Raw genomic sequence first — 23,542 nt, forward strand, 5'->3', positions numbered from 1 at the left:
TAAATATAGAACTCCTCATAGTCTTTGACTGTATAGGAGTATAATAAAGAATAATAATAATAATAATAATCCCCCCCCCTCTATCTTTATCTGCCTCTATGGGTCGGGGTAGGGGTATTTTTAAAGGGTGGGGGCTCAAGCCTAGATATTACTATACTTATTAAACTAGCCTCTTATCTATTAGTACTTACTATTAGGTTGCCTACCTTCTAATTAATATTATAACTTACTTATATAGTAAGTAAGTAAGCTAATATTTTCAATATAAGATACTTACTCTTAGAGCCTACTTTAAAAGTACTTATAATATTAATACTTCTAGATATAATAATAGTTTTTTATTAAATAATGGTAAGTTTAAAAAAAAGTTTATTCTTAATAATAATATAAATAAAAATAAAATATTTATTATTAATAAAAAAAAGTTTATTTTAGAGAATATTAATAAAGAAAATATAGCTATTAATAAAAATATTAAAATTAGTATTTTAAATTAGTAATATATTAAAAATTAATTTATTTAATTATTTAATTACTTAATTTATTTAGCTACTTAACTTATTTAGCTACTTAGCTATCTTCTTATATATATTACTTTTTATTAAATATCTATAAATTTTAACTTCTTCTTAAACTATATAAAATTTTTATTATTTTATTAAAATAATCATTTATTTTATTAATTTTATTTTCTAGCTCTTTTATTTTTACATATAGTTCTAAAGAAAGTATAAAAATTTTATAAAGTACTTCTTAAAGTTTAAAAAATTTCTCTTTTATAAATTTAGTATTTTTAAATAAAGATTATAAAATAGTTATTTTTTTAAACTCTTCTATATACTATCTCTTATTTAAAAGAGATAATATTAAATTATTATATTCAAAATGAATAATTTCTTTATGTTATTCTTATTTTATTTTAATAATATTTTTTATATTCTTATAAGTTTTTTTATTATTATTTATAATTTTTATTCATTTATTAAGAGTATATTTAAAATTCTCTTTTATTTATTTTATTTTAAATTTAACTAACTCCTATATATATAATTTATAATAACTATTAATAAAATAAACTACTAATTAAGTAAAATTTTTAATATTTTTATAAATAATTTTAATATAAAATATTTAAATTTTTTTTAAATTTATTATATGTTCTTTAATATAAATTTATATATTTTATATATTTATAAACTATTCTAAGCTCTTCTAAGTAAGTTAATTAGGAGCTTCCTTATACTAATATAATAAGCTATAATATATTAAACTAGCTACTAGATACTAGTATTAGTAAGAAAAACTCTAGTATTAGTATTAATATAGAGATTAGTAACTTAGAGCTAATAGATAATATAGTAAATATTAATAAAAACTTTAATATTATAAAAAATTAGAATAATAATTTAGTCTAACTAAATATTAATAGAAAATTTAAATAATTTTACTTATTAAAGTTATATAATAATTTTAAATATATTTCTCTATAATTATAGATTTATAATAATATCTAAGTAATATTTTAATTTCATTTTTAATATTATAGAGTTTTTTATCGAATAATTACTAATTAGTTCTAACTATATTAAAAATTATATAAGATTTTTTAACTTTAAAAAATACTATATTAGTTAATATAATTACTACTTATATATAAATATATTAGTATAAAGTAGATAAATTATAGTAAGCTATTAAGTAGGGGGTATATAAGCTAAAATTTCCTAATTAGGAAGTTTATGCGACTTTTTTTCATGTGGTGGAGCGCTGCTGAAGGGGTCTAATAATAGAAATGAGATTTGATGCCTCTTGAGACCCGTCACATCTACTTTCACGTGATCTAACATCAGGTGTCAGTCCCCATTTCCATTTTGGGAATACAGGTTTTTGGAGATTCGAGGACCTGAGGGTCGCCGGGAGTGACAACCTCAGCCCAGCTTCAACCCAGCGCCCACAGCCCATCCACGACGTCTCTTTTCGTTGTCTCTCTGCTCACATCGGCGTACGGAGTACATAATTTGTTTCCTAGTCACCACCATCAAGACAAGATGGCCAATGTGCATCGAGGCGGTGCTAGGAGCGCTAGACGCACATCACTCCCATGCTGGAAATTCGAGCCTCAGAGAATGTACGGACAAGATGTCCAACCGTCCCTGATAGAGTTCCCAGTCGAAGACTTGGTCTTCACCACCCGTGCGACTTCACTGTCCCGACGTTACTCGAACCTGGAGCCTAATCTAAGATCGATTATCATCGCAGTTGACGGAGCATGTAGGGAGAATGGAGCGGCCGCTCCCCGAGCTGCCATTGGGGTCTATGTGGGCAATAAATCTGACTACAACGCCTCTATGCAGCTCGATCCATCATGGGCAACGAACCAAAAGGCGGAATTGGCGGCAGGCATTTACGGACTCGATGCCGCCAGGGAGATCAATGATTATGGTGTCGATGGGGAATCACTGACCGAAGTCATCATCAAAACGGACTCTGCATATATGGTCAACGGGCTGACCCAGTGGGTTGACAGGTGGGAAGCAAACGGCTACATCAACGCGGACGGCCAGCAGGTTACCAACCATTACCTGTTCAAGGAACTTTCCTGGCGCGTTCGTGAGCTTGCCGAATCCCATGTCAAGGTGTACTTCTGGCATGTCCGCAGGGAACACAATCGGGAAGCAGACCAGCTGGCCAGGGACGCTTTGGCACGCTAAATCTCGTCGAGCAGCAAGTTATCGAACACAACCCATGCACATGCATATGTGACCTTCAAACGACCGACTAATGATACCTGACTTAACTTGTTATCTTAAACCCAGCAGCTTTATATTTTCTCCTTGTTTCTCAGTTTGACATTGAGTGAGGAGATTTTTCTCCAAAATACAGCACTCGACACTCGGAGGCCCTTGTCCGAGTTTGCTCTGTATTAGGTGTCATTCAACTAACCATATATATTAACCACTACGACGTTAACTAACGATGCCAAACGAGTTTTCCCCCTTGTTTTTACCTCTTTTTTACTGCCAGTTATCATTTAACAAAGTAACTAGCCAGCCATCGCTGAACTTTTATGCCTGAATATGAAATGGATTATCTCTTTAGACAGTGCCGTTGCAACGTCGTATAAAAGGTATTATTCGTTTTATCCTGCGCTCGTTAACGAATTTGCATATAGTCCGTATTTCGTTGATTTCCAAGCTCGCCAGGTATTCCATTCAATTTACTGTTATATCCTTGTATGCGATGAAAAAATAACCCCCTGGTATCATAGTCTGATGCTCTGATACCAAGTCCCGGGGCCGCCTTCCTTTGGGCGCGATGGGGTGTCCTTTTAGGGAATGGCTGTTGTTGATAACCACACAACAACACTTCAACCCCAAGCTTGAACTTCACCACTAGCCCAGGCCATCAAGTACGTTTCTCACTGTACCTCGCCGCTACGAAAACGACAAGAGGCTCATTGCAGGATGGCTCTTGACAACTCACCCTACTACGGACTGGATGATCGTCCCCAGGGTCAACGTCGCGGTAACACGCAGCCACTTGTTATATCTGTCGATGGAGCATGCAGGGGAAACGGACGAGAACACCGTGATGCCTCTGCAGGTGTATTTGTTAACCAGGGATCGAGATTTAACGAAAGCATTCCCCTGAACCTGGATAATCCCAGCAACCAAAAAGCGGAGATACTCGCCGGTATCCATGGCCTTAACAAGGCACGAGAAATGGACGGTGGCCCTTCTCGCCATGTAACCATCCGATCTGACTCTGAGTACATGGTCAAAGGCGTCAATGAATGGAGCCGTAGGTGGGAGTCAAATGGATACCGGGCTGCCAATGGCCAGCCAGTGGTTAATAGGGAGCTCTTCCAACAGCTTAATTCAGCAAGAGACTCCCTGGAACGATCCGGTATAAAGGTCGATTTTCAGCATGTCCCGAGAGAGGAAAACCGAGACGCTGATCACTGGGCCAGCCAGGCGTTTGATAACTATCACAAGAGTCAGGATTGTGGTTACTATGAATTTGAAGAAGATTGGTGAGTTCTACAAGTCCAATACTTGATGGATAGTATATGTACGGGGGATTTTCTCTATCACTAGGGTAAATAGAAGATTTATATAGGGCCCATTTGGTTCTAGAATTGATTTATTCGTCTTGTTATTGTGCTAATCATTCTTGTGGGTTGTTAGCAACAGTGGGCCCCTGGGGTATCAACCTGAAACTTATACCAACGACGAGGAAGAGTTTGAAGGCCCCCACACTTCCCCAGAAGCTTTTATTGAGCCGACGGACGCTCAAGGATTCCATGAAACCACGGGTGATTTCTACGGTGCTTCCTACGAAGGTTCCTACGGAGATTCGCTTGATGATTGCTATGATGATTGCTATGATGATGATTACTACAATGATGCCTATGATGATTAGTTACTAGCATTGATGGTTCAGAGTATGGAGTATGCGAACCCAAAAAAGCCCATCTTATATAATTACCTCCATAAATCCATATCTTACATTTTAAAGCATAATTGCATACAAACATTTGTGTTCGAACAACTGCTCCTAAAGGTCATGATACCCCTACGAGGTTCAACAACTTGGGTTCTGGTAGTTAACTATTTCTTCCGAAATTGTGGCAAAAGACAACAAACATTGACACTACAAGCGAAACACAATTGACAATTGACAGGTAGTACATAAAAGCAATGACGCCAGGATAACTTCATGACAGATGGGCCATTTTAATTAAGTATATGCAGTCTTACTCCTGCTAGGCAGTAATCTCTAACGAGCTACCTCAAGGATTATCAATTGCAATCATTTTATCACAAATTTGTGCCAATTCATTCCACAGATCAAGTGCCACACAAAATGAAGACCCTCAGATTTCAACTATATCGCGTTTGGGTATTCTTCGGCCGCTTAGCTGATAAAGCAAAAGGGAAAGAGACAGAGAAAAATGGACAACTCTCGCAAGCGTCAGATCGTGACTCAGAATGGGATACCATCAACGGGCCTAAAGCCGAAGATTCCCTTTCATCTGAGGACAGACACCAGCCAGAAGGACGGTTGGAACCAGCTCTTCACCGGCTAAATGACGATGTACTTTACTATCTTGCCAATTATATCCTGTCTCTTGACGATACAGTTGCCTTTGCACTTACCTGCAGAGCAGCCTATAAAGCCATCGGTGGGAGAAGAGTTCTACAAATGCTCAACAAGGAGCCTGCCTGGTACCGTGCCAGATTTCTCGAGCGCCTGGAATTCGACTTCCCGAAACACGTCCTTTGCTATGAATGCGGTAAATTTCATGCGTGGTTGGAAAAGAATGTTTTCGGCCTATCGCCCTGTGACTTAAACGGCATTCAGCTGGACTATACCCCGGGTTTTCGGCGTCTGTTTTATAGACATGCAAAAGATTGCTAATCACTATAGATTAGGCCCTCTCTACGGACGAAATGAGCTTTATCTAGTACCCCAGGCGCCCTATTTTAGGAGGGACATAGAAAGAAAGATCGCACATGCTGTATATATCAGCCCAAAGGCGGTCAATAACGCAGGGAACTTCGAATTGATCTTAAGGAGAACCTCGTATGCGGAATACAAATAACTCGAGGAAGGAGGCAATATACGCTACCCGTTGTAGAAGCCACCATCTTTAGCACGGCTTCAATGAAGAGAAGCTAGCACGGGAAATGCTTCCGCTATGTTATCGATGTGAGATTTGTGGTGCTGAGCGGCAATTCACTATTACCTACTTAGCATCAAAGCCTGGGTATGCGGTTATTCGAAGTGCTATGTGGGAAAGCGTAGGACATTGCGAGAACTCTGTCAACGGGCAATGGGAGCACATCTGCTCCAGCGGAAGTCCAGCAACCGTTCTCCCGTTTCTCAGCATTAGCCAGTCAGAGTTGATTCACCAGCGTGCCTGTATTGAGGAGATACCTGGTAATTTTGCGCAGAGGCTCAATGATGAAGTTGTCCAGAAACTGACTTATTGAGATTGTGGGAGTCCTTGCAAAGAGAAAATTTCTCTTGTCTTATAACCAGCAATCCGGGTATAACGAAATGGAAACACTCGAGTAACTTTGATAGCATAGCTGCTGGTAGGAGAGGTCCCCTCATAATCCTCTACTCGCATATGGATATCTCAATCTTGAAGAACTTGTTTTAGCCCTCAAGATGGGACACAGGAATAGGAGATAGCAGGGCAAAAGGGAAAGTGTTTAGTCTGAGGGTCAGAAGTTATTCCAAAACAGACAGTATGATACCTGATATTATAGTGGTTTAGATGGGTATATTCATGGCCAGCTTGGTGTTGATATTTGGATGTAGACATAAACCAGCTCCATCAGCAACATCACCGCCCCAGCTGTTCTGTAGTTAACTAGTAACGAGGGCAACAACAAAGACAGCGAGAACACCGGGCCATGCAGGTCACCGTTGGATGTCTTCTGTCGCTGCCCCGAAGTCGAGATAAAAAGGCTGCTGCGTCTATTTATATATCGACTTTAAGGACTTAAGTCTGCCGTTTCCACCTTAATAAGCGTGTTGCGTGGCCCCTTCGCCCATCCCTACTTATATCTCACTGCTTGACCAGCATAATTCCTTTTTCCAAACCTCCCGGCGCACCTTTTTTTTTCCTCCCTTGCTCGATCGTGGTATATTTTAAAAGACAGCAAGACAAGTTCCTGAGCTTGCCCCCTTTTACCCCGAGTACAGCCATCCAGAGGGTCGGAAAACAGTCTCATCTCGCTAATTGACCGTCTCCCTTCCGTGAGAGATCCGCCCCAGGGACCGACCGCTATCCGATACTGCCCTGGCGTCCAACGCGTTCGGCCAGAGCAACTTGCTACGGTCACGGCCGTTCGACTTCCATCGCTTCGTCGCTTTACAGGCTCATTCACTGTCCAGTGCCGTGCACAAGATGGGCGAGCAAGAGAAGGCCAGGACCTCCGGCGAGATACAGCCTGGTGCTGCCGCTGGGCCAGCCATGGCCATGGAGATGGAGGACAGAAAGGACGATAGCCAGACACTGCCGACTGTCAACCCGGCGGCGACGAAGAACGAGCCGCCCAAGCCTTCGTTCCATCCGGCTTTCTACGTGATGTAAGTTTCCCCGTTCTGCTTGCGATCCTGGGTTTATCTGTGGCGGAGTTGCGGTGGATGTGTGGTGCTGATGCAGAATCATGCAGCTCTTGGATTACGATGAGTTCGGCGGTTATTCTGTTTAACAAGGACCTGCTCGATAAGAAGCAGAACAAATTCCGTAAGTCACCTTCACACGTTTCTCCCCTTTGTTTTTACCTGGTTTAACTAGACTGCTGACCAGTTTGTGGATTATAGCATTCCGTACGTCTTTTGATTCTCCGCTGGTGAAATTGTTATCCTGACCCCCCTATCAATAGCCGTCATCCTTACAACATGGCATCTTGCGTTCGCGGCCTTCATGACCCAGGTACTAGCACGAACCACCAACCTCCTCGATGGACGGAAGAAGGTTAAGATGACTGGCCGTGTCTACCTCCGTGCCATAGTGCCAATTGGCTTCTTCTTCAGTCTGAGCTTGATCTGTGGAAACAAGACGTACCTCTATCTCAGCGTCGCCTTCATTCAGATGCTCAAGGTAGGTATACTACTATATACTAAAATCGCAACAAGAGTATAATATGCTAACGTTAGTTGCTTATAGGCCACTACGCCCGTTGCCGTGTTGCTCGTTACGTGGGCCCTCAGAATCTCTCCACCTAACATGAAAGTGCTTATGAATGTATCTTTCATCGTCATTGGCGTTATCATTGCCTCCTTCGGCGAGATCCACTTCGTCATGGTCGGATTTATCTTCCAAATTGCTGGTATCGTCTTCGAAGCTACTCGTCTCGTCATGGTGCAGCAGCTCCTTAGCGCTGCTGAGTACAAGATGGATCCCTTGGTCTCGTTGTACTACTTTGCCCCGGTCTGTGCCGTCATGAACGGCGTGGTTGCATTGTTCATGGAGGTGCCGGATTTGACTATGGACCATATTTACAAGGTCGGGGTTATCACCCTCCTGGCCAACGGCATGGTTGCCTTCCTTCTCAACGTCTCCGTCGTTTTCCTGGTACGTATCTATATGCGCTAGGTTAATTTTGATCTTAGCGTAATGCTAACTTGACTTACAGATTGGCAAAACTTCTTCTCTTGTTTTGACCCTCTGCGGTGTCCTCAAGGATATTCTTCTCGTCACCATTTCTGCTTTGTGGTGGAAGACTCCCGTCACTCCTCTCCAGCTCTTTGGCTACACCATTGCCCTGGGTGGTCTAATCTACTACAAGCTCGGCGTCGAGAAGATGAAAGAGTACACCAACCAAGGTCTCCGCCAATGGGCAGAGTACTCCTCCACTCACCCGGCTAGAAGTCGCCTCATTCTCATTGGAATGGGCGTTCTCGTCCTCATCATCCTCATGTTCCAGTTCGGAGGCTCCGTTGACCCCAAAGTTGTCAAGGGAATGCTTCCAGGCAAAGTCTCCGGGCAGTAAAAAAGCCTTGTCTTCTCTCCGCGTTTTAGACCAAAAAAGTGGAAAAGGGATCGATGGATACGTTCACTCCCTTTGTTTCAAAATCCATTTACGAACTAATTTCACTGCATCACAGGACACCACTTGCTGTCTACTTTTCTTTTTCGCTGGTTTATTAATGGTACGATATGCACAAAAAGGACAGGAGAAAACCGAAGGCTTCTAGAAATTGAGAAGGGAAGATATGGGTTTTGTTGCATTCTTTCCACCCACCCCTTTTTACTTTCAAGCTCTTGCTTCATTCTTGCTTGTACAACTTTACAACAAATGCCTTGTAATCATGTCTCCTTTCACCCGGACAAGGCGACTGCTTTCACTACGCCCTTGCTTTTCTTCTTCTTTCTCACTTACTTCCCTTCACTGTTTCTACTCTTCTTATCCCATTCAAACACTAGACGTTGTTTCTTTCTGCCTTGCTTTTATATCCATCTCTTCTTTTCTCCCTTCTCGCCTCTTTGTACACAAGCAACAAACAATGCAAACAAGCTCCTTCCATCAGTCATCGGAAGAGAAAGTATTTCCGCATGACAAAAAGCTTACTAAGCGTCTAAACTTGCCCCAGATCGTCTTTGCTGACTAAGAAGATGATCCATCGCGCCTCTCCTTTAGGCCTAGCCACTCCCGGCTGCAACCTCTTGGCAACAAGAGTATGCACGTGTTATTGGCTGTGACTCCGTCCTTGGCACTGTATAAGCTCACGAGATTCGCCTCCCATTGGCTGGCCAAGAGAGCAGGGGGTGGTACCTGCCTCCTGCGGGTCTGATGCCGCGCATGGAAAGTACCACCGAGGTAGCTCTTTGCCATATCCGGGGTGGTCCTTGCAAGGCTTGTGCTGACTAAGCCCGGCCCTTCTTCTTCTTCGTTTCTTCCCAACTTTCAACTTCTTCTTCTTTTCTCTCTCCAACTACAACCTCAACCTCAACCTCAAGATACCAACAGCTACCTACCTGCACGCCTCCAACGCCTCAACGGCGGCTCACTTAACTAGTCTTCCCCCGTGGAATTCCCTTCCACGGCGTATCTCCTTCTATATCCCTTGCTCCTCTTAACGTCACTGCTCTCCTCAGCATCTTTCGTCCTCATACCTCGCCAGCCTCTTCTCTTCTCTACATTGGTTCTATCAATCCGGCGGATACCACAAAGGAAGAAAAAGACAAAACGAAATAACTTTCTCTTTTAATCTGACAGATTTACTTATCAGCATTGTCTAACAGCTTTCCCTTTCCGACATTTATTCTTTTTAACATTACGCTCCTCTTTTCTATTTAGATCAACCATGGGTCCATCTCTCTTCAACAACTACTTCAACGGACCAACCGTCGCCTTGCCTCCTCCATCTCAACTTCACCAGACCAATCAGCTTGCGCCTACCGACTCGATGAACCATTCGTTTGCCCATTCCGGCGGTTCCCGCTTTCCCCATCATGCTTCTGCTCATGCAGACGGTATTCAGTCTGGGCCACCCAAGTCTTTCATAGGCCGTCAGACGCCTTTGAATGCTACTCAGTGTACTGCTGCACCGTCACGCAAACGATCGAGAGACGAATTCAACCTAAGCAATAATGACAACCACAATAACTTTGCTGTTCAAAAGGCACTCACTCCACCAACCGTACCAGAAGAGGAGCCAATCTACGGCGAAGGAATGGTCCTCATCAACCCAAAAACTGGACTAGCCATCTCAGCCTCCAGCCAGACAGGGACCTGGTATGAAGAGAAAGCAGAGGAGAAAGCAGTTAGCAACCAGATCTCCGTTCCTATCACCGCAGACGTCAACCATGACCATATCAACCCTCTGCCCAGCCGGAAGACACAACGGCTCGACGCTACCGCTTCTGCTTACGACGACATAACCGCCTTGTCAATCGCCAACAAACTCCAATCGAACACGGATGACGTTTGCGGATCCGGATCTTCTCCCAAGGGGCCCGAAATGCCACATGTTGATGATGCTACTCGACTACTAGGTATCAGCTGGCAACGCATGGCTAACGATGACAAAGATATGGTTGCTGCCATTCGTGGTTGGGAGAAATACATTAACAACCACTTCTCCACTCACCTACACGATGCCCAAATTATGCTTAAGCATCGCGGCCTGAATGTCTACCTTGTCTCAGCACTTCCAAAAGGCCAGCATCAGAACGAAAATGCCGCCCGGCGACACTTCTACCTTTTCGACGATAACCTTACTGAAGGCCAGCTGGTCGGCAGGGACTGGCAATCTTCAATTCGTAACCTCCAGTCTTCACCAATTGCCTTCGAAGCTGGCTCAGCAGTATTAAAGGCAGCTGAAAAGACGCCTGAACGGCAAGTGGAAGACAAGGGAATCCCGATTGCTACCGGTGGCATGAACGGATGTATGATGGGAACGACGGGAACCTCAACCGGAACGGACATCCAGATGGAAATCGATTAGACGCCTACAACCACAACGCTACAGAGATGGACGCCATTCAAACGATTGACGATCGAACGATGTTGCGGATCAGCCAAACCGACTAACCCCGGATCGGCATGCGGAACGTATTTAAGGTGATGAAGCTGGTTTCTTTTGTCACTTAATGTTCTTTCTTCTTTCTATTTCCGCACATTTCGGTACTCTATCTATTCATCTACCTTATTCTATTTTTTTTTTGGCGAGTCTCACATGATTTCTATATTTCCTTTCATACTGCTTAAGTGTTGTTGACCAGTTGATCACTGGGTCTCTCTCCACCGTTATTGATCCATACAGCTTATGAGACGACAGCTGTAAAAACTACCAATGAAATACTAAGAAAAAAAATTAATTATTCTCCTAGCATTCAGCTGCTTCTTGTTATATAGTTATTTCGTGCTACTACTAGAGAAGTAAATGGGCTATAAGCATGAGTCTACGGCACAGGCGACGCTGATCAACAACCAAACACATGCAATTAGCCGTACACCCCTGATGATGCGTCTATCCTTGACGACTCGATTAAATGCAGTTAGAAATAATCATCATCATATCCTCCTTCACTCCCTTCGTCATAATAATTCCCGGCAAACGCAGCCTCGACACCATCGTCCTCCTCTTCCTCATCCTCTTCCTCTTCATCCTCATCATCGACATCCTCTGTCCCGGCGGGTAACTGATCCTCTTCAGCATCTGGCAAATAGCCTAGAATTTCTTCGTTGGGGTCCGTGGGCTGCTGCTGCGACTTCAGCTGTCCCGGAGCTGGCGCTGGAGCCGTCACTTCTGCAACAGCTTTAGGTACCTTTTGAGACTCAGCTGAAGGCACGGCTGACTGCTGTGAGATTTCCTTGGATGTAGGTTCAACAGCCGGTTTGCTTGGGCTGGTCGAAGCTGGCACCACTGCTGGAGCAGCAGATTTCTTCATGGTGGATTTCGCGGGTGTTCGGATCGGTTTCAGTAATTTCGACCGATTGCCTGACGCCCGTCCACCAAATATGCCTCCTCCTTCAGATGCGATGCTTGAGCCGCGAACACTTCGGCTGACGCTAACGCTGCGACTTCTGCTTCGGCGACTGGCGTCGCTTTCGCTATCTTTCCTCTTGACAGTAATGATACTTCCGCCTTCTTCATTGGCTGCCTCGTCATTGTCACCATACATCTGCTCAAAAAGCTGGTAGTTTATCTTCTTGCTGAATCCACGTCTTTCAAGCATGAGCCTCGTTGCTTCTGCTGGGGTCGAGGCGCGTGATCCAGCCACGGACTCGCCGTCTGCATTCTTTGATTCTCCCGAAAGATATGTGACATCACCTATACGGCCCTTGCGGCGTTTTCGTGGACGATGGGCGCCAGATCTTGATGGATCTGAACCAGCTTCGGCAAGAGCTTTTCGGAGTGCTTTTGCCTGCTGTGTACGAAGGTAGTCTTTGTTTTCATGGACCCAGATTCGCTCTTTGATTTCTACTTCAGCTGGAGATAGAAGGCAGAATTGCACTTCCGGGTCGTCCTCAAATTCTAAGGGGTTAATTTCGACATCTGATGATACCGGCTGTTGTGCTTTAGGTGGAGTGGTAGAGACGTCGGTATCTGCATCTGGCTCGGTATTTTGATGATCGGCATCTTTATCGCCATCATCAATAGGTTTAGGTTGAGCTATTTCGGTGTTGGTAGTGTCCGTTACTGGCTTGGCAGTACTGGTGACAAGGTCGGAATTTGAAGACAAGAGGGCTGTCATCTCATCTTCCAGAGCAGACTCCGAGGCCAGCTCGGATTCCGTAGGTTCAAGATAAGGGGCGCTTCTACTGCCCTTGGGCCTGGAACGTTTCCCGTCATTTTGAAGACCATATTCGTCAACTGCACCGGAGCTTTCGGACGGCTCTTGCTGCTTATCGGAGGCTAGCAGAGCCGGATCAATGGGAATTTCGGGGATGGCGAACCCATCTGCGTCGACCCGAGGAGCTTTGGTCTGGACCACCCTGAGAGATATTTTATCCCGCCCGGCATCAGCTCCGGCTTCCACTTCAGCAGCTTTCCTTTTCTTGCCCTGTAATGCAGCCTTCTTGTCCTTGGAGTGTGAAAAAGAAGGTGGGTCGTGGCAGGTTTCTAACTGTACAGACCGGAACTCATCAACGGTCAGACCACCGCTTTCTGTAGCTTTAAACTCGTTTAGGCGTTGGTGAATGGTTAATTCCGTAACCTTGACGACATAAACTACCTCACGGACAGTGCGGCGGAAGTTGTTCATCCGTGCAGCCAGGATGAGGGCAGCACCGCATATGCCTGCCGGCCGTCTACCAGTAATCATCCAGTCACGGTTCATTCTCTGAACGATTCGGACGGCCTCACTGGCAACCTGCATCATGGCAGGACCAAATTCCAGCTGTTTTGAGAATCGGTAGATCAAGCTTTCCGGGTCGATTGGATTCATGATGAAATGATTCCCCCCCAGCTTCAGCTCATCAAGTAGTGCTTTGTATGCTCTACCCAGTTTGAATACATTGATCTGCAGCAGTGTTAGCAAAGGGAGAAACACCAGGGGTGGGGATACTTCTGCTTACCATCAGTACATCTGCAAAGTCGATCAACATGACTGTGTTCCCATCTTGACGCCGACATGCAATATAAAGAGCTACCGCAGCTACGGTCTTTGTTCGACGTCCTTGGATAAAGTTAAGCCCTACCGCAAGCTTGAATACTTGCCCCCCGGCTTTTGAGGCACTTTCCGGGATGTTCAAAGCCCGGGAGAGCTGCGCAATATATCGATTTCCTATACCATGTTAGATTCCTCAAGCCATTCGCACATATGCCTAGAGGGAGACAGCTTACCGTTCTGCTCGGTTATCTCTCTACTCTCTATGCCACCACCACGCTGGAATCCAGGTCCAAAGCTGCGTCCATGACTCTGGTCTGCACCGACAAAGGTTCCTTGAACGATAGCAGCTCCTGACGAAGCTTCGCCGAATGTAACTTCTGAGACGATATTGGACTCGCTGATAACAGTACCACACCCGGCACAGACCTTTTGTCCATCGTCCTCTACTATGTTGGGATCAGGACAACTTGGGTTCGGACATTTTGATGTTTTAGGGGGTACGGTCGTATTTGGCTTTTGTGTCTGCTGTTGCGGGTGTTGGTGCTGATGATTCTGAGGGACATGGATAGACTGTGGGCGTCGGATAGGAGTAGGATTGGGCCTTTTCAGGCTTGCTAGACGCTCGACTGGCGGCCGTCGAATCCCGGCCTTCCCTGGCGGAGGGAGACGGGGAGTTGGCTTGACACCAACCATGAGGGCCTGGTAATGGATGAAGGTTATATTTGTACAAGCCCGCTTCTTCGTAGGAGTTCTATAGTTTGATTTTGGCTGCCCAGAGAATATATCAGTTCATGCTCTGACAGCGATGACAGCCAGGAACAAGAGGTATCTTTTTTGTGTTGGACTCACGGAGAGGAAGAATTTCCCCACTGGCAGGTAGTTAGCAGGGGAGTGAGGTCTCGCAGCAGGGTCTCTAAATGCGCCGTAAATCCCAGGTCCCAGGATCGAAATCCCCCGTCCGGTGCCAACTCTATATCAAGCTGTCAACGTCGGTCTTCCCAAGTCGATGTCGTCAGAAATGCGCAAGGCCGGCGCAGCGTCTCTCGCCTCGCCGTCGCCCGCCCGCCTCGCTCCTTGTGGTGCAGCCGCTTGAGTCAGTCAGTCACGTGATGCTCGTTTTTTGCGCCTTTTGGTGGCGGAGGAAAGGCGGCGGCGCTAAGCCTGATTGGGAAGTCATGGCCACCCAAGTTCGATTCCGCGACAGTTTTAGTCCTTTTTTTTTTTTTTTTAATTTTATTTTTTCCCTCCTTGGTTTGATCTCTCGAGACTGGCGGTGGTGATTGTTGGGATGCTATCAGTCCAACAGAGAGCGGCTTTATTTTTGGAGTTTTGGAGGATGGAAGGAGAATTACTAGGGGCGGCCTGGGTGTTGGTGTTGCAGATATAGTGCCGCTGTCCTGCAGGGCGAGACGTCAACTAACTAACTAGTTCAGCGTAACTGAAAGCGACGGGGAGGCTCTCTGGATGCCACGGCCAGGCAGCGTGGACGAGCTACTCTGCACTCTGGCAACATCTGCTCTGTACTCCGTACAACTGGGTCCTGAGGGAGAAGCTCAGCAGGGAAGTTTCAAAACCAACATGTCACAAGGGTAATCAGGTCGGATGACCCCAAGAACACAATTCCTGGATAGCGGTGGTGTTACATACCTCCTCTCCAGGGCCGGCTATGCTGTCAGACCTGCAGAGAAAGGGATAACTAAGGGGTCCGGACTCGATGCCAGCAAGGCCACCTGGATGCAGGCCACCGGAAGACGACACACTTATATTAAATGAATGCTAGGAAGTCCGAAGCCATCCTAGTGCCAAGAAATTGGACAGCGAAGGGACATCCATAAGATGTCGTCCGCTCCCTCTAAGGCATGTTCAAGATGGAATGGGACACATGTACGGGGTCCTGGAGACCAATTGGATATGCTCAAGGGGAACAGAAACTACTGGCTGGCTTGTGGGATAACAGCAGTAGCCGTGCCGTGATGAACTCGTTCTTTCATATCCCGAGGATGAAGAAGACACCGAATAGGCCAGAGATAACAGGCAGCGGGACCGGCCTTGCGTGGCAGAGCCAAAGTGTAGGTCATTGACTGCCAGGATCGAGGGTGTCATCGCATCGAGAGAATGTATGATTTGTCCACTGAATGAAGCCGTCGACGCGAGTGATGACGATGCAGCAGTAACAGTCTACCCTGATTCCCCGGAAGTATGAATAATAGCATGGAAGTGCATCAAGCACACGAACAATGGGCAACAATAGCTGGTCTCTACCCTGCTGGTGGACTGGTATCACCGTATATATACAGTCGTGAACCAACCACTTAGGCCGGATCATGGAGATGGTCGACAATAGCTCAATTCCTATGCAGAAGACCCAATCCTTCGTCCTTGGTATGGCCGTGTTCAGTAGTTAACTAGCATCTCGGACGGCGCACTGGGTGCAGCTTGCAGGATAGAGGCCGTATGATGTGTTGTTCTTCGTCTGTAGACAAGCTCGTATCCCATCTCTGGCCTGACGTCAAAGGCACCCCTGCCAGCCAGCGAATGCAAAAGGCCAGATGAATAATTAGAATCGCGGCTGAAAAGTCCTTTCCTTGTATCATTCTGCGTAGTTCTCACGCCAAAAGGTACATCTGCGAGACCTGGCGTCTTGCTCCAACCGCTTGGATCGTTTCGATAAATCATCAACACCGTCGTCTTCCTGGACCATATGCGAGTCAGAAGCGACATCCCGGTCCTGCAGTCCTCTCTCGCGTCTTCTAAATGGCTTCTCTGGGGCTCCATTGGGTCCACGATGGATGCCGTTTGCTGCGCCAAACCCTCGGCCCTTCACCCGCTCCATTCAACACCGCGCGATTTGTGCATCCGGCAAATATCTGCATCGTATCCCGTCGCCTCATGGCTTTCTCCGTAATTCTCGAGTGTGTCTCGTTTAGCTAGCTGACTGGCTAGCAGGAGGTGATGAGATCACTATGGCAAAGAAGAATGTTGATTTCAAACCAGCTGTCGAAATGGGGTTAAATACTGCGAAAACCGCTCGGTGTCAAGCTGGGAATTTTCCTGCTTCGAACATCTTCTCCTCCCTTCCACTCTGACTGGCGCCGATTAGCTCGCTATATATCGGCTGGTGACACCACCATTTTGCCATCCCAGGTTCAGTCGAACGACAGAATACCTTGATATATCATCTCCATCAGGAACTGTCACTCTGCTTGTCTTCACCCTCTGGTCTGGTCGCAGCTGCCACTACCACTGAACCCTCTATCATGATGGCAGACGCCAACAAGACTACATCCTCATGCTGCCGCTCTGGCTCTCCAAAGCTGCCTATTCCCAGGATAAATATACCCTCAGAGGACCTCAAGACCACCCTGCTTGTCAATAATATACACTGTGCCTCCTGCGTGGCCTACGCAAAGGAAGTCCTACATGGTCTCCCTGACATCAAAACCGTCGAGATCACCATTCTCGCGCACGAAGTTACAGTCCTTCATGGTTCCGAAACAAATACCTCGGATCTAGTCAAGGCTCTCTCGGATGCTGCGTTTGAAGTATACCACGCTGATACCTACAATGAGTCTGGTGTCAAAGTCGGGGATCTGGACACTTCCTCGTCAGTAGGCAGCACATGGTTGGAGTCTGGTATCCTCAACTCTCCTCAGTCCCGAAAGGTACTAGGGAGGCTACGGCCTGTTTCTCCCGATACTCGAAAGACGCATCATATCGAAAACTGCTTGGTCTGCAGAGAGGAATTTGGTGCTGGGTCCAATCAGAGTCATAAGGGAGACCAACTAGAAGTCCCCCCTCCAACCCAATCTGGCGTTGTTTCTGCAGTAGAGACACTGAGACGAATAAGCCCGCAGTTATCGAGTCCTATACCTCGATCAGCAGTCACCCCGGCAGTCCCGCCATCCACAAAAGATGTGGCCAAACCCCCACCGAGCACTGGCGACGAGATATTCGAGGCTCAGCTGAGTATTGGTGGAATGTCATGCGCTTCTTGTGCCAATGCGGTCACAAGCGAAATTAACTCTTCCAGCCACGTTGTTTCGGCTACCGTTAGCCTCCTTACAAATAGTGCTGAAGTAGCATTCCGCGGCCCAAAGGAAAATATTGAGAAAATCGCAACCCAGGTCAAAGATATCGGTTTCGAGGCCTCGGTAGAGAAGGTGTATCTTAAAAAGAGCCGTCTCGAGGATGCTTATGTCGCAGATGTGAGCATCAAGGGTATGACATGTAGCTCCTGTGTTGGGTCTGTTACCAGGGCACTGGACGCCTGCCCTTACATTACCAACGCTACTATACATCTCCTGGGAAACTCAGGGAAGATAGAATTCCAGGGGAAGGAGAACCTGGAGGATATCATCTCCAGAATTGATGACTTGGGGTTTGAAGCTGCCATTGTGGATTGCAAGCCCATAGGCAATAACTCTTCCATTGCCAATGAGGAAGTGAAAAGGAGGACTGTCCAGATCAAAGTCGAGGGCATGTTTTGTCCCCATTGCCCTCAAAAGATTCTTGGTGCCCTCAGAGGAATTCCGGACGCAGCAGTGACAATTATCGAGGAACTTACCTTGGAAGAGCCAATTCTCACTCTTTCATATACCCCAAACTCTCCAACTCTTACCATACGAAATATCATTGCTACTATTGATGGTGCGAATGAAGTCTTCACGGCGAGTCTTTACCACCCACCTACCATCGAGGACCGCTCTCGAGCTATGCAAATGCACGAACAGAAACGGCTTCTCCTTCGTCTTCTGTTCACGTTCATTGTTGGTATTCCCGAATTCCTCATTGGTATATTATGGATGTCAATAGTTCCGAAGTCAAACAGTATTCGAAGATATCTCGAGGAACCTATGTGGATTGGATCCGTTTCTCGCGCAGAATGGGCTCTTTTCATCCTCACCACTCCCGTCATGTTTTTTGGTACTGATGTCTTCCATGCTCGTGCTTTCAAAGAGATTCGCGCTTTATGGAGACCAGGGAGCCGTGTGCCTATACTCAGACGATTCTACAGATTTGGTAGCATGAACATGCTCATTTCTGCTGGGGCAATGGTTGCATATTTCGCCTCCTTAGCTGTCCTTATTTTGAAATCCCGTATACCTGACAAGGGGCGCGAGCCAGGAGAAATAGCAACCTACTTCGACACAGTCGTTTTTCTAACCCTCTTTATTCTTGTTGGTCTTGCTCTTGAGGCATACAGTAAAGCAAAGACCGGTGATGCAGTCGCCATGCTAGGCAAACTTCGACCCTCTGATGCCATCCTGGTTCTTGACCACGTTTTATCTGGCCAACCTGACCCGAACAACACCTCAATTCAACGTGTTCCTGTTGATCTGCTAGACATTGGTGACATTGTTGTGATTCCACATGGAGGATCTCCTCCTGCTGATGGAAATATAACCGGGACAACTCCTACAAGTTCGATGAAAGTTCTCTCACTGGAGAATCGATGCCAGCTACAAAATCCAAAGGAGACAAGGTTTTCTCCGGCTCAGTCAATGTTGGACGACCAGTATCAATTGAGATCACTGATCTAGGAAGCACATCCATGCTTGACCAAATAGTGGCAGTGGTACGGGAAGGTCAGGCAAAAAGGGCACCAGTGGAACGTATTGCTGATGCTATAACCGGATACTTCGTACCTATGATTACTTTGATTGCTATATTAACATTCATAGTTTGGCTTAGTTTGGGACAATCCGGAGTTCTTCCCCCTGACTATCTAGATTCAGAACAAGGAGGTTGGCCTTTTTGGAGTTTGCAGTTTGCGATTGCTGTCTTTGTTGTTGCATGCCCATGTGGCCTTGCCCTTGCTGCTCCAACGGCCCTTTTCGTTGGCGGGGGATTGGCTGCAAAACGAGGTATCCTTGTGAGAGGCGGGGGAGAGGCATTCCAGGAAGCAAGTCGATTGGATTCCATCGTTTTTGACAAGACCGGGACACTCACCGAGGGGGGTGATCTTAAGGTGTCTGACCATGAAGTACTCATTACCGATGAGAATGATCTCCAAATTGCATGGGCACTAGGCAAGGCGCTAGAAGAAAGCAGTACTCATCCCATTGCTAGGGCCATAGTCGAATTTTGTTCTGACAAAACGGCTGTTACGGTTAAACAAACCTCCGTTGAAGAGATACCCGGCCATGGAATGAAAGGTTCCTTCACAGTCCGCCTGGATGGCAATGATCAAGCACTTGAGTACGAAGCATCGATTGGCAATCAGCGTCTAGTCGACCTTTTATGCGGAGAAGATCCAGACTTATATTTCTTACCTAACATACTGTCTCGATATCATTCTGCCGGCAAATCATCTGCAGTTCTTTCTATACGCAAAGCAAATGGAACAGCAAGGTTTGCTCCAGCCATTATATTTGCAACCTCGGATCCCCTCCGCCATGAAGCTGCACAGGTAGTGTCCCAGCTCCAGGCCAGGAATATCGATATCCATATGTGCACAGGGGACAATGCTGTAACAGCTCATGCTGTAGCTTCAGTGCTTGGGGTCCCTAGGTCAAATGTCATAGCAAATGTCCTCCCATCTCAAAAAGCAGAATATATTAAAAAGGTGCAGAACAATGAATTAGGAATCAAGGCCCAACTCTGTACAAAATCGAAGGCCAAAACCAGGAGAAACATTGTTGCTTTTGTTGGTGATGGTACCAACGATTCCCCTGCTCTCGCGGCTGCAGACGTTAGCATTGCCATGGCATCGGGCTCTGACGTTGCTGTGAACACTGCAGGATTCATTCTTCTCAACTCAGACCTAAACACTATTCTTGATCTCTGCAAGCTGAGTCGCCGTGTTTTTAACCGTGTAAGGTGGAATTTCCTCTGGGCAGCAATATATAATGTCTCCCTTATCCCGGTTGCCGCTGGAGTCTTTTATCCCATTGTCAGTGGACATACAGTGCGTGATGGAATTGTTATAAACAACCATTGGAGACTAGATCCAGCTTGGGCTGCCCTTGCCATGGCTCTTAGCAGCGTGTCAGTTGTTTGTAGCAGCTTAGCTCTCAGAGTGGAATTTACAGCCGGAATAAGTCGATTGTTTAGGAGAGTAAGGCGATAGAACATCCAATCGGTGCTGGGGCGCAGCTGCAAGCTACTCGGAATATTGGAGGATTTCTGAGTTGTTTAATTAGTTCCATTTTTAACGTCTAATATAAAATGCAAAGTTAGAGATGTGAACACAGAGTCAACTACAATATACAATAGGTATATTGAAAGATTTACCATGAAGTATCTTATGAGTAGAAATGGAACTAGGATTTGCAAATTTAGGCCGATTGAAGTTGGTAAGAAAAAAGCTTCCCTGAGACACACCTAGGGTACATAGGGACAAATAAATGAAAAGTCTAAAACATATTACCAACCTGACATGCAAAACGGGGTATCAAATGCAACCATACCATAATTGACAATAGAGGTTCAGGGAGCCCAAATCTCTGCAATCTTCTTGCTTAATGTCTTACCAATCTTCTTTCGCCCTACCAGACCGCCTAAGGCAGAGGCGACTAGATCATCCTGGGCTTGGGAAGGTTTCCCATCCGGCCCTCGGGGCCCAACCCGTTCAAAGGCTTTGACGAATTCACGGGGAGTACTCCATCGCCTCTGGATTTCGAGAGCTTTATCTCCTGTGACCCCTCGTGTACACATAAGCATCTTTAAGAAGATATCACGTAAAGTAAGCATATCAGATTTAGATGATAGAGCTGAGAATGTGTTATATGTCAAGGTATAGGTAGTTTCCAAGACGTTTGATGTCGGCGATGTGTCTAGTCTTTTCTGTTCCTCAGCACGTAGTCGTTCGAGATGTAATAGATATTCGTTTTGTGACTCTATACAGGATGTTGGCGTAACTTCTATACGCCTCACTGGAGTGTTAGCGTCTGACCCAGTATACATCTCACGAAGCAGCTGCGTCATTTTGGCGAGATATCGAATCGACTCATCAACACTATTCGTTTGCTTGACGAAATAGCCGTTGACTACCTGTGTCGAGGCTATGGCAGATGCAATAGCAGACATATCACGATTTGCAATTACTGGATTTGCGCTCGTAAGCGTCATAATTTCCACAAGGTAGATGACATTCTTGATGCCGGAACGGCGAAGCCGGAATTTTTGTTCGTAGAAGCGACCATCCTTTATACTGCTGAGTAAGTCAGATAGCCGCTTTCTTTCAACAATCCAGTCTAGAGCAACTTCGTCGCCTGCTTCACCATATTGTGCAAGAAAATTAGGATCTTTGCATTTTGCAACCCATTGAATGTCCCCAACTTCCAGGGGCCGGACTATGGGCGATACACCTCGCTTGGCTAATTCGTTTGAGATATAATCTCGATCTTGCCTGGAGCGTATTTCCCGGTAATCAAGCACCATCTCGATGGTAAAGCTGCCTGGGGGAAGAGTAAATCTAGATCCATGCACAATTTCTCGCGACAATGGCGGAACATCGATTGAAATTGGTTCATCTGTAGAATTCAGCAGTCGAGATGATTGTATATCCCCGGAATTTATGAAGTTATCCTGGAAAGTGTTAACTGTGACGTTTATCTTATGAGACAGGCGCAGCTACTAACCATGGTAGTCCTGGTATCCGGAAGGATCTGTGAATTTGACCTAACCGTCTTCTGTATCTGCGTCGCAATTTCCCACCCTTCGTCTGTAAGTAGGTATCTCTTCAGTGGTCTACCGCGTTCATAGACAAGGTCCTTTTTAATGAGAGTCTTCATTGAATCCCAAGCAGTGTGAAACTTGCTGGGGTCTGGGGGTGCAGTAAAGGAGGCATCGGCATGTGGTTGTGCAACTTCTATAAGCTGGTCTTTGGTCAAGCCTACCGACGAACTCTTGTCCACGGTGGCAAGCCCCAAGAGGAGTGCATAAGGCCCCGAACGCAGCGTTGGCACATATGGCTTTGTTTTCTTGGGTCGCTTCGGCGCCTGGCCTTCCTCCTGCCTCAAATGGTCTGCAGATGGCCGTTTCTTGACTGCATAGTATGTTGTTAGTGTTATTTGTGTGCAATACAGTCAGAGTACCTACAACTCACCCTGTTGCCGTGGTTGTTGTCGTTCTGGCATGGGGAGCCCATGCTTCTCACAGTATTCCTTGAGCTTTGCAGTCAAGCGCTCACACATTTTAGGTCCAACTCCACTCAGCTGCTGCGCCTCTGACGGGTGACTGAATTCTAACGGACATGCCTTCATGGAGTTATAGGCCTTTTTATACCTATTTCAAAGGGTATTAGATGTGGAAACGCCATCAGAACGCAGGTTTATACAGCCATAACTACATACACTGCGGATGCTCCCTTCATGTTCTTGTCCAAGGCTTCGTCGTACCACTGCTTGAGCCAGCCCAGCAGCAAGGGGTTCGCGCAGGCCCCGTCTGCCATCTCGTCGGCATCAATATCCATCGTCCATTCCCCTCCTCAACGGCCATCTATTAGTTGTATCGTAGTAGATGTGAATATCAAGCGGTGCTAGTTCTCGCTGTGTTGTTTGTTCCCTACGCCGCCAGCCTTTTCGAACGCGAACAAAACGCGGGGTCACATGACCAATTTCCCGATTCGGCATGCAGGACGACGTCGCTTTGCTGAGCCTCTGCAGGCGCTCCAGGAGACAGACAGGACGCTCGTCCAGGACCAGCCAGCGATGCGCCGGCCGTTGAGACGATGCTCTAGGGCTTTTGAAGCATGAGCGACGAGATCGGGGCGGAAAAACTAGCTATGTAACTACGACGCTGCACGAGCTGTGGGGGTGGAGCAAGAGTTTGCCTCCCTGCTCGTTCTCCTGGCGCAAGGGAGCAGAAGTCGCTAAGGTATCTAAGCAGCACCCGATGTGCCTAAAGAGACACAATACGCCGTTTCCAGCCTGACTGGCCCTCGCGATTACATGGATTTCATGCGACTCACGCCCTGGTGTCGCCCTCATTCTCGAGTCTTCCACAACCGACAGGGAT

General features: G+C 46.2%; 8 protein-coding genes across 8 annotated transcripts; 6 read left to right on the plus strand and 2 right to left on the minus strand.

Moving 5' to 3' along the window:
* Positions 1 to 2,126: 2,126 nt before the first annotated feature.
* On the plus strand, positions 2,127 to 2,711 carry TRV_00903 (uncharacterized protein; the record flags this gene model as incomplete). Its single annotated transcript, XM_003024852.1, has 1 exon — positions 2,127 to 2,711. The coding sequence occupies one exon, from the start codon at positions 2,127 to 2,129 to the stop codon at positions 2,709 to 2,711; it is 585 nt and encodes a 194-aa protein (XP_003024898.1).
* A 753-nt stretch (positions 2,712 to 3,464) lies between these two features.
* On the plus strand, positions 3,465 to 4,422 carry TRV_00904 (ribonuclease H1, putative; the record flags this gene model as incomplete). The annotated part of the gene is made up of 2 exons (XM_003024853.1): positions 3,465 to 4,033; positions 4,194 to 4,422. 2 exons carry the CDS (start codon positions 3,465 to 3,467, stop codon positions 4,420 to 4,422), a joined length of 798 nt encoding a protein of 265 aa, XP_003024899.1.
* Positions 4,423 to 4,866: 444 nt separating this feature from the next.
* Positions 4,867 to 5,996, plus strand: TRV_00905 (uncharacterized protein; the record flags this gene model as incomplete). Its single annotated transcript, XM_003024854.1, has 3 exons — positions 4,867 to 5,296; positions 5,403 to 5,521; positions 5,658 to 5,996. 3 exons carry the CDS (start codon positions 4,867 to 4,869, stop codon positions 5,994 to 5,996), a joined length of 888 nt encoding a protein of 295 aa, XP_003024900.1.
* Positions 5,997 to 6,922: 926 nt separating this feature from the next.
* TRV_00906 (uncharacterized protein) lies at positions 6,923 to 8,513 on the plus strand (the record flags this gene model as incomplete). Its single annotated transcript, XM_003024855.1, has 5 exons — positions 6,923 to 7,104; positions 7,191 to 7,264; positions 7,404 to 7,621; positions 7,688 to 8,095; positions 8,157 to 8,513. 5 exons carry the CDS (start codon positions 6,923 to 6,925, stop codon positions 8,511 to 8,513), a joined length of 1,239 nt encoding a protein of 412 aa, XP_003024901.1.
* Positions 8,514 to 9,828: 1,315 nt separating this feature from the next.
* TRV_00907 (uncharacterized protein) lies at positions 9,829 to 10,971 on the plus strand (the record flags this gene model as incomplete). The annotated part of the gene is made up of 1 exon (XM_003024856.1): positions 9,829 to 10,971. The coding sequence occupies one exon, from the start codon at positions 9,829 to 9,831 to the stop codon at positions 10,969 to 10,971; it is 1,143 nt and encodes a 380-aa protein (XP_003024902.1).
* A 553-nt stretch (positions 10,972 to 11,524) lies between these two features.
* On the minus strand, positions 11,525 to 14,275 carry TRV_00908 (uncharacterized protein; the record flags this gene model as incomplete). The annotated part of the gene is made up of 3 exons (XM_003024857.1): positions 11,525 to 13,492; positions 13,548 to 13,756; positions 13,816 to 14,275. The coding sequence occupies 3 exons, from the start codon at positions 14,273 to 14,275 to the stop codon at positions 11,525 to 11,527; spliced, it is 2,637 nt and encodes an 878-aa protein (XP_003024903.1).
* Positions 14,276 to 16,839: 2,564 nt separating this feature from the next.
* On the plus strand, positions 16,840 to 20,622 carry TRV_00909 (uncharacterized protein; the record flags this gene model as incomplete). The annotated part of the gene is made up of 4 exons (XM_003024858.1): positions 16,840 to 18,373; positions 18,395 to 19,003; positions 19,042 to 20,576; positions 20,614 to 20,622. 4 exons carry the CDS (start codon positions 16,840 to 16,842, stop codon positions 20,620 to 20,622), a joined length of 3,687 nt encoding a protein of 1,228 aa, XP_003024904.1.
* Positions 20,623 to 21,010: 388 nt separating this feature from the next.
* TRV_00910 (uncharacterized protein) lies at positions 21,011 to 22,997 on the minus strand (the record flags this gene model as incomplete). The annotated part of the gene is made up of 4 exons (XM_003024859.1): positions 21,011 to 22,111; positions 22,165 to 22,571; positions 22,632 to 22,810; positions 22,879 to 22,997. The coding sequence occupies 4 exons, from the start codon at positions 22,995 to 22,997 to the stop codon at positions 21,011 to 21,013; spliced, it is 1,806 nt and encodes a 601-aa protein (XP_003024905.1).
* Positions 22,998 to 23,542: the final 545 nt, after the last annotated feature.

The sequence above is a fragment of the Trichophyton verrucosum genome (genome assembly GCF_000151505.1).
Source record: "Trichophyton verrucosum HKI 0517 chromosome Unknown contig00086_1.f1.exp, whole genome shotgun sequence".
Lineage (NCBI taxonomy): Eukaryota > Fungi > Ascomycota > Eurotiomycetes > Onygenales > Arthrodermataceae > Trichophyton > Trichophyton verrucosum.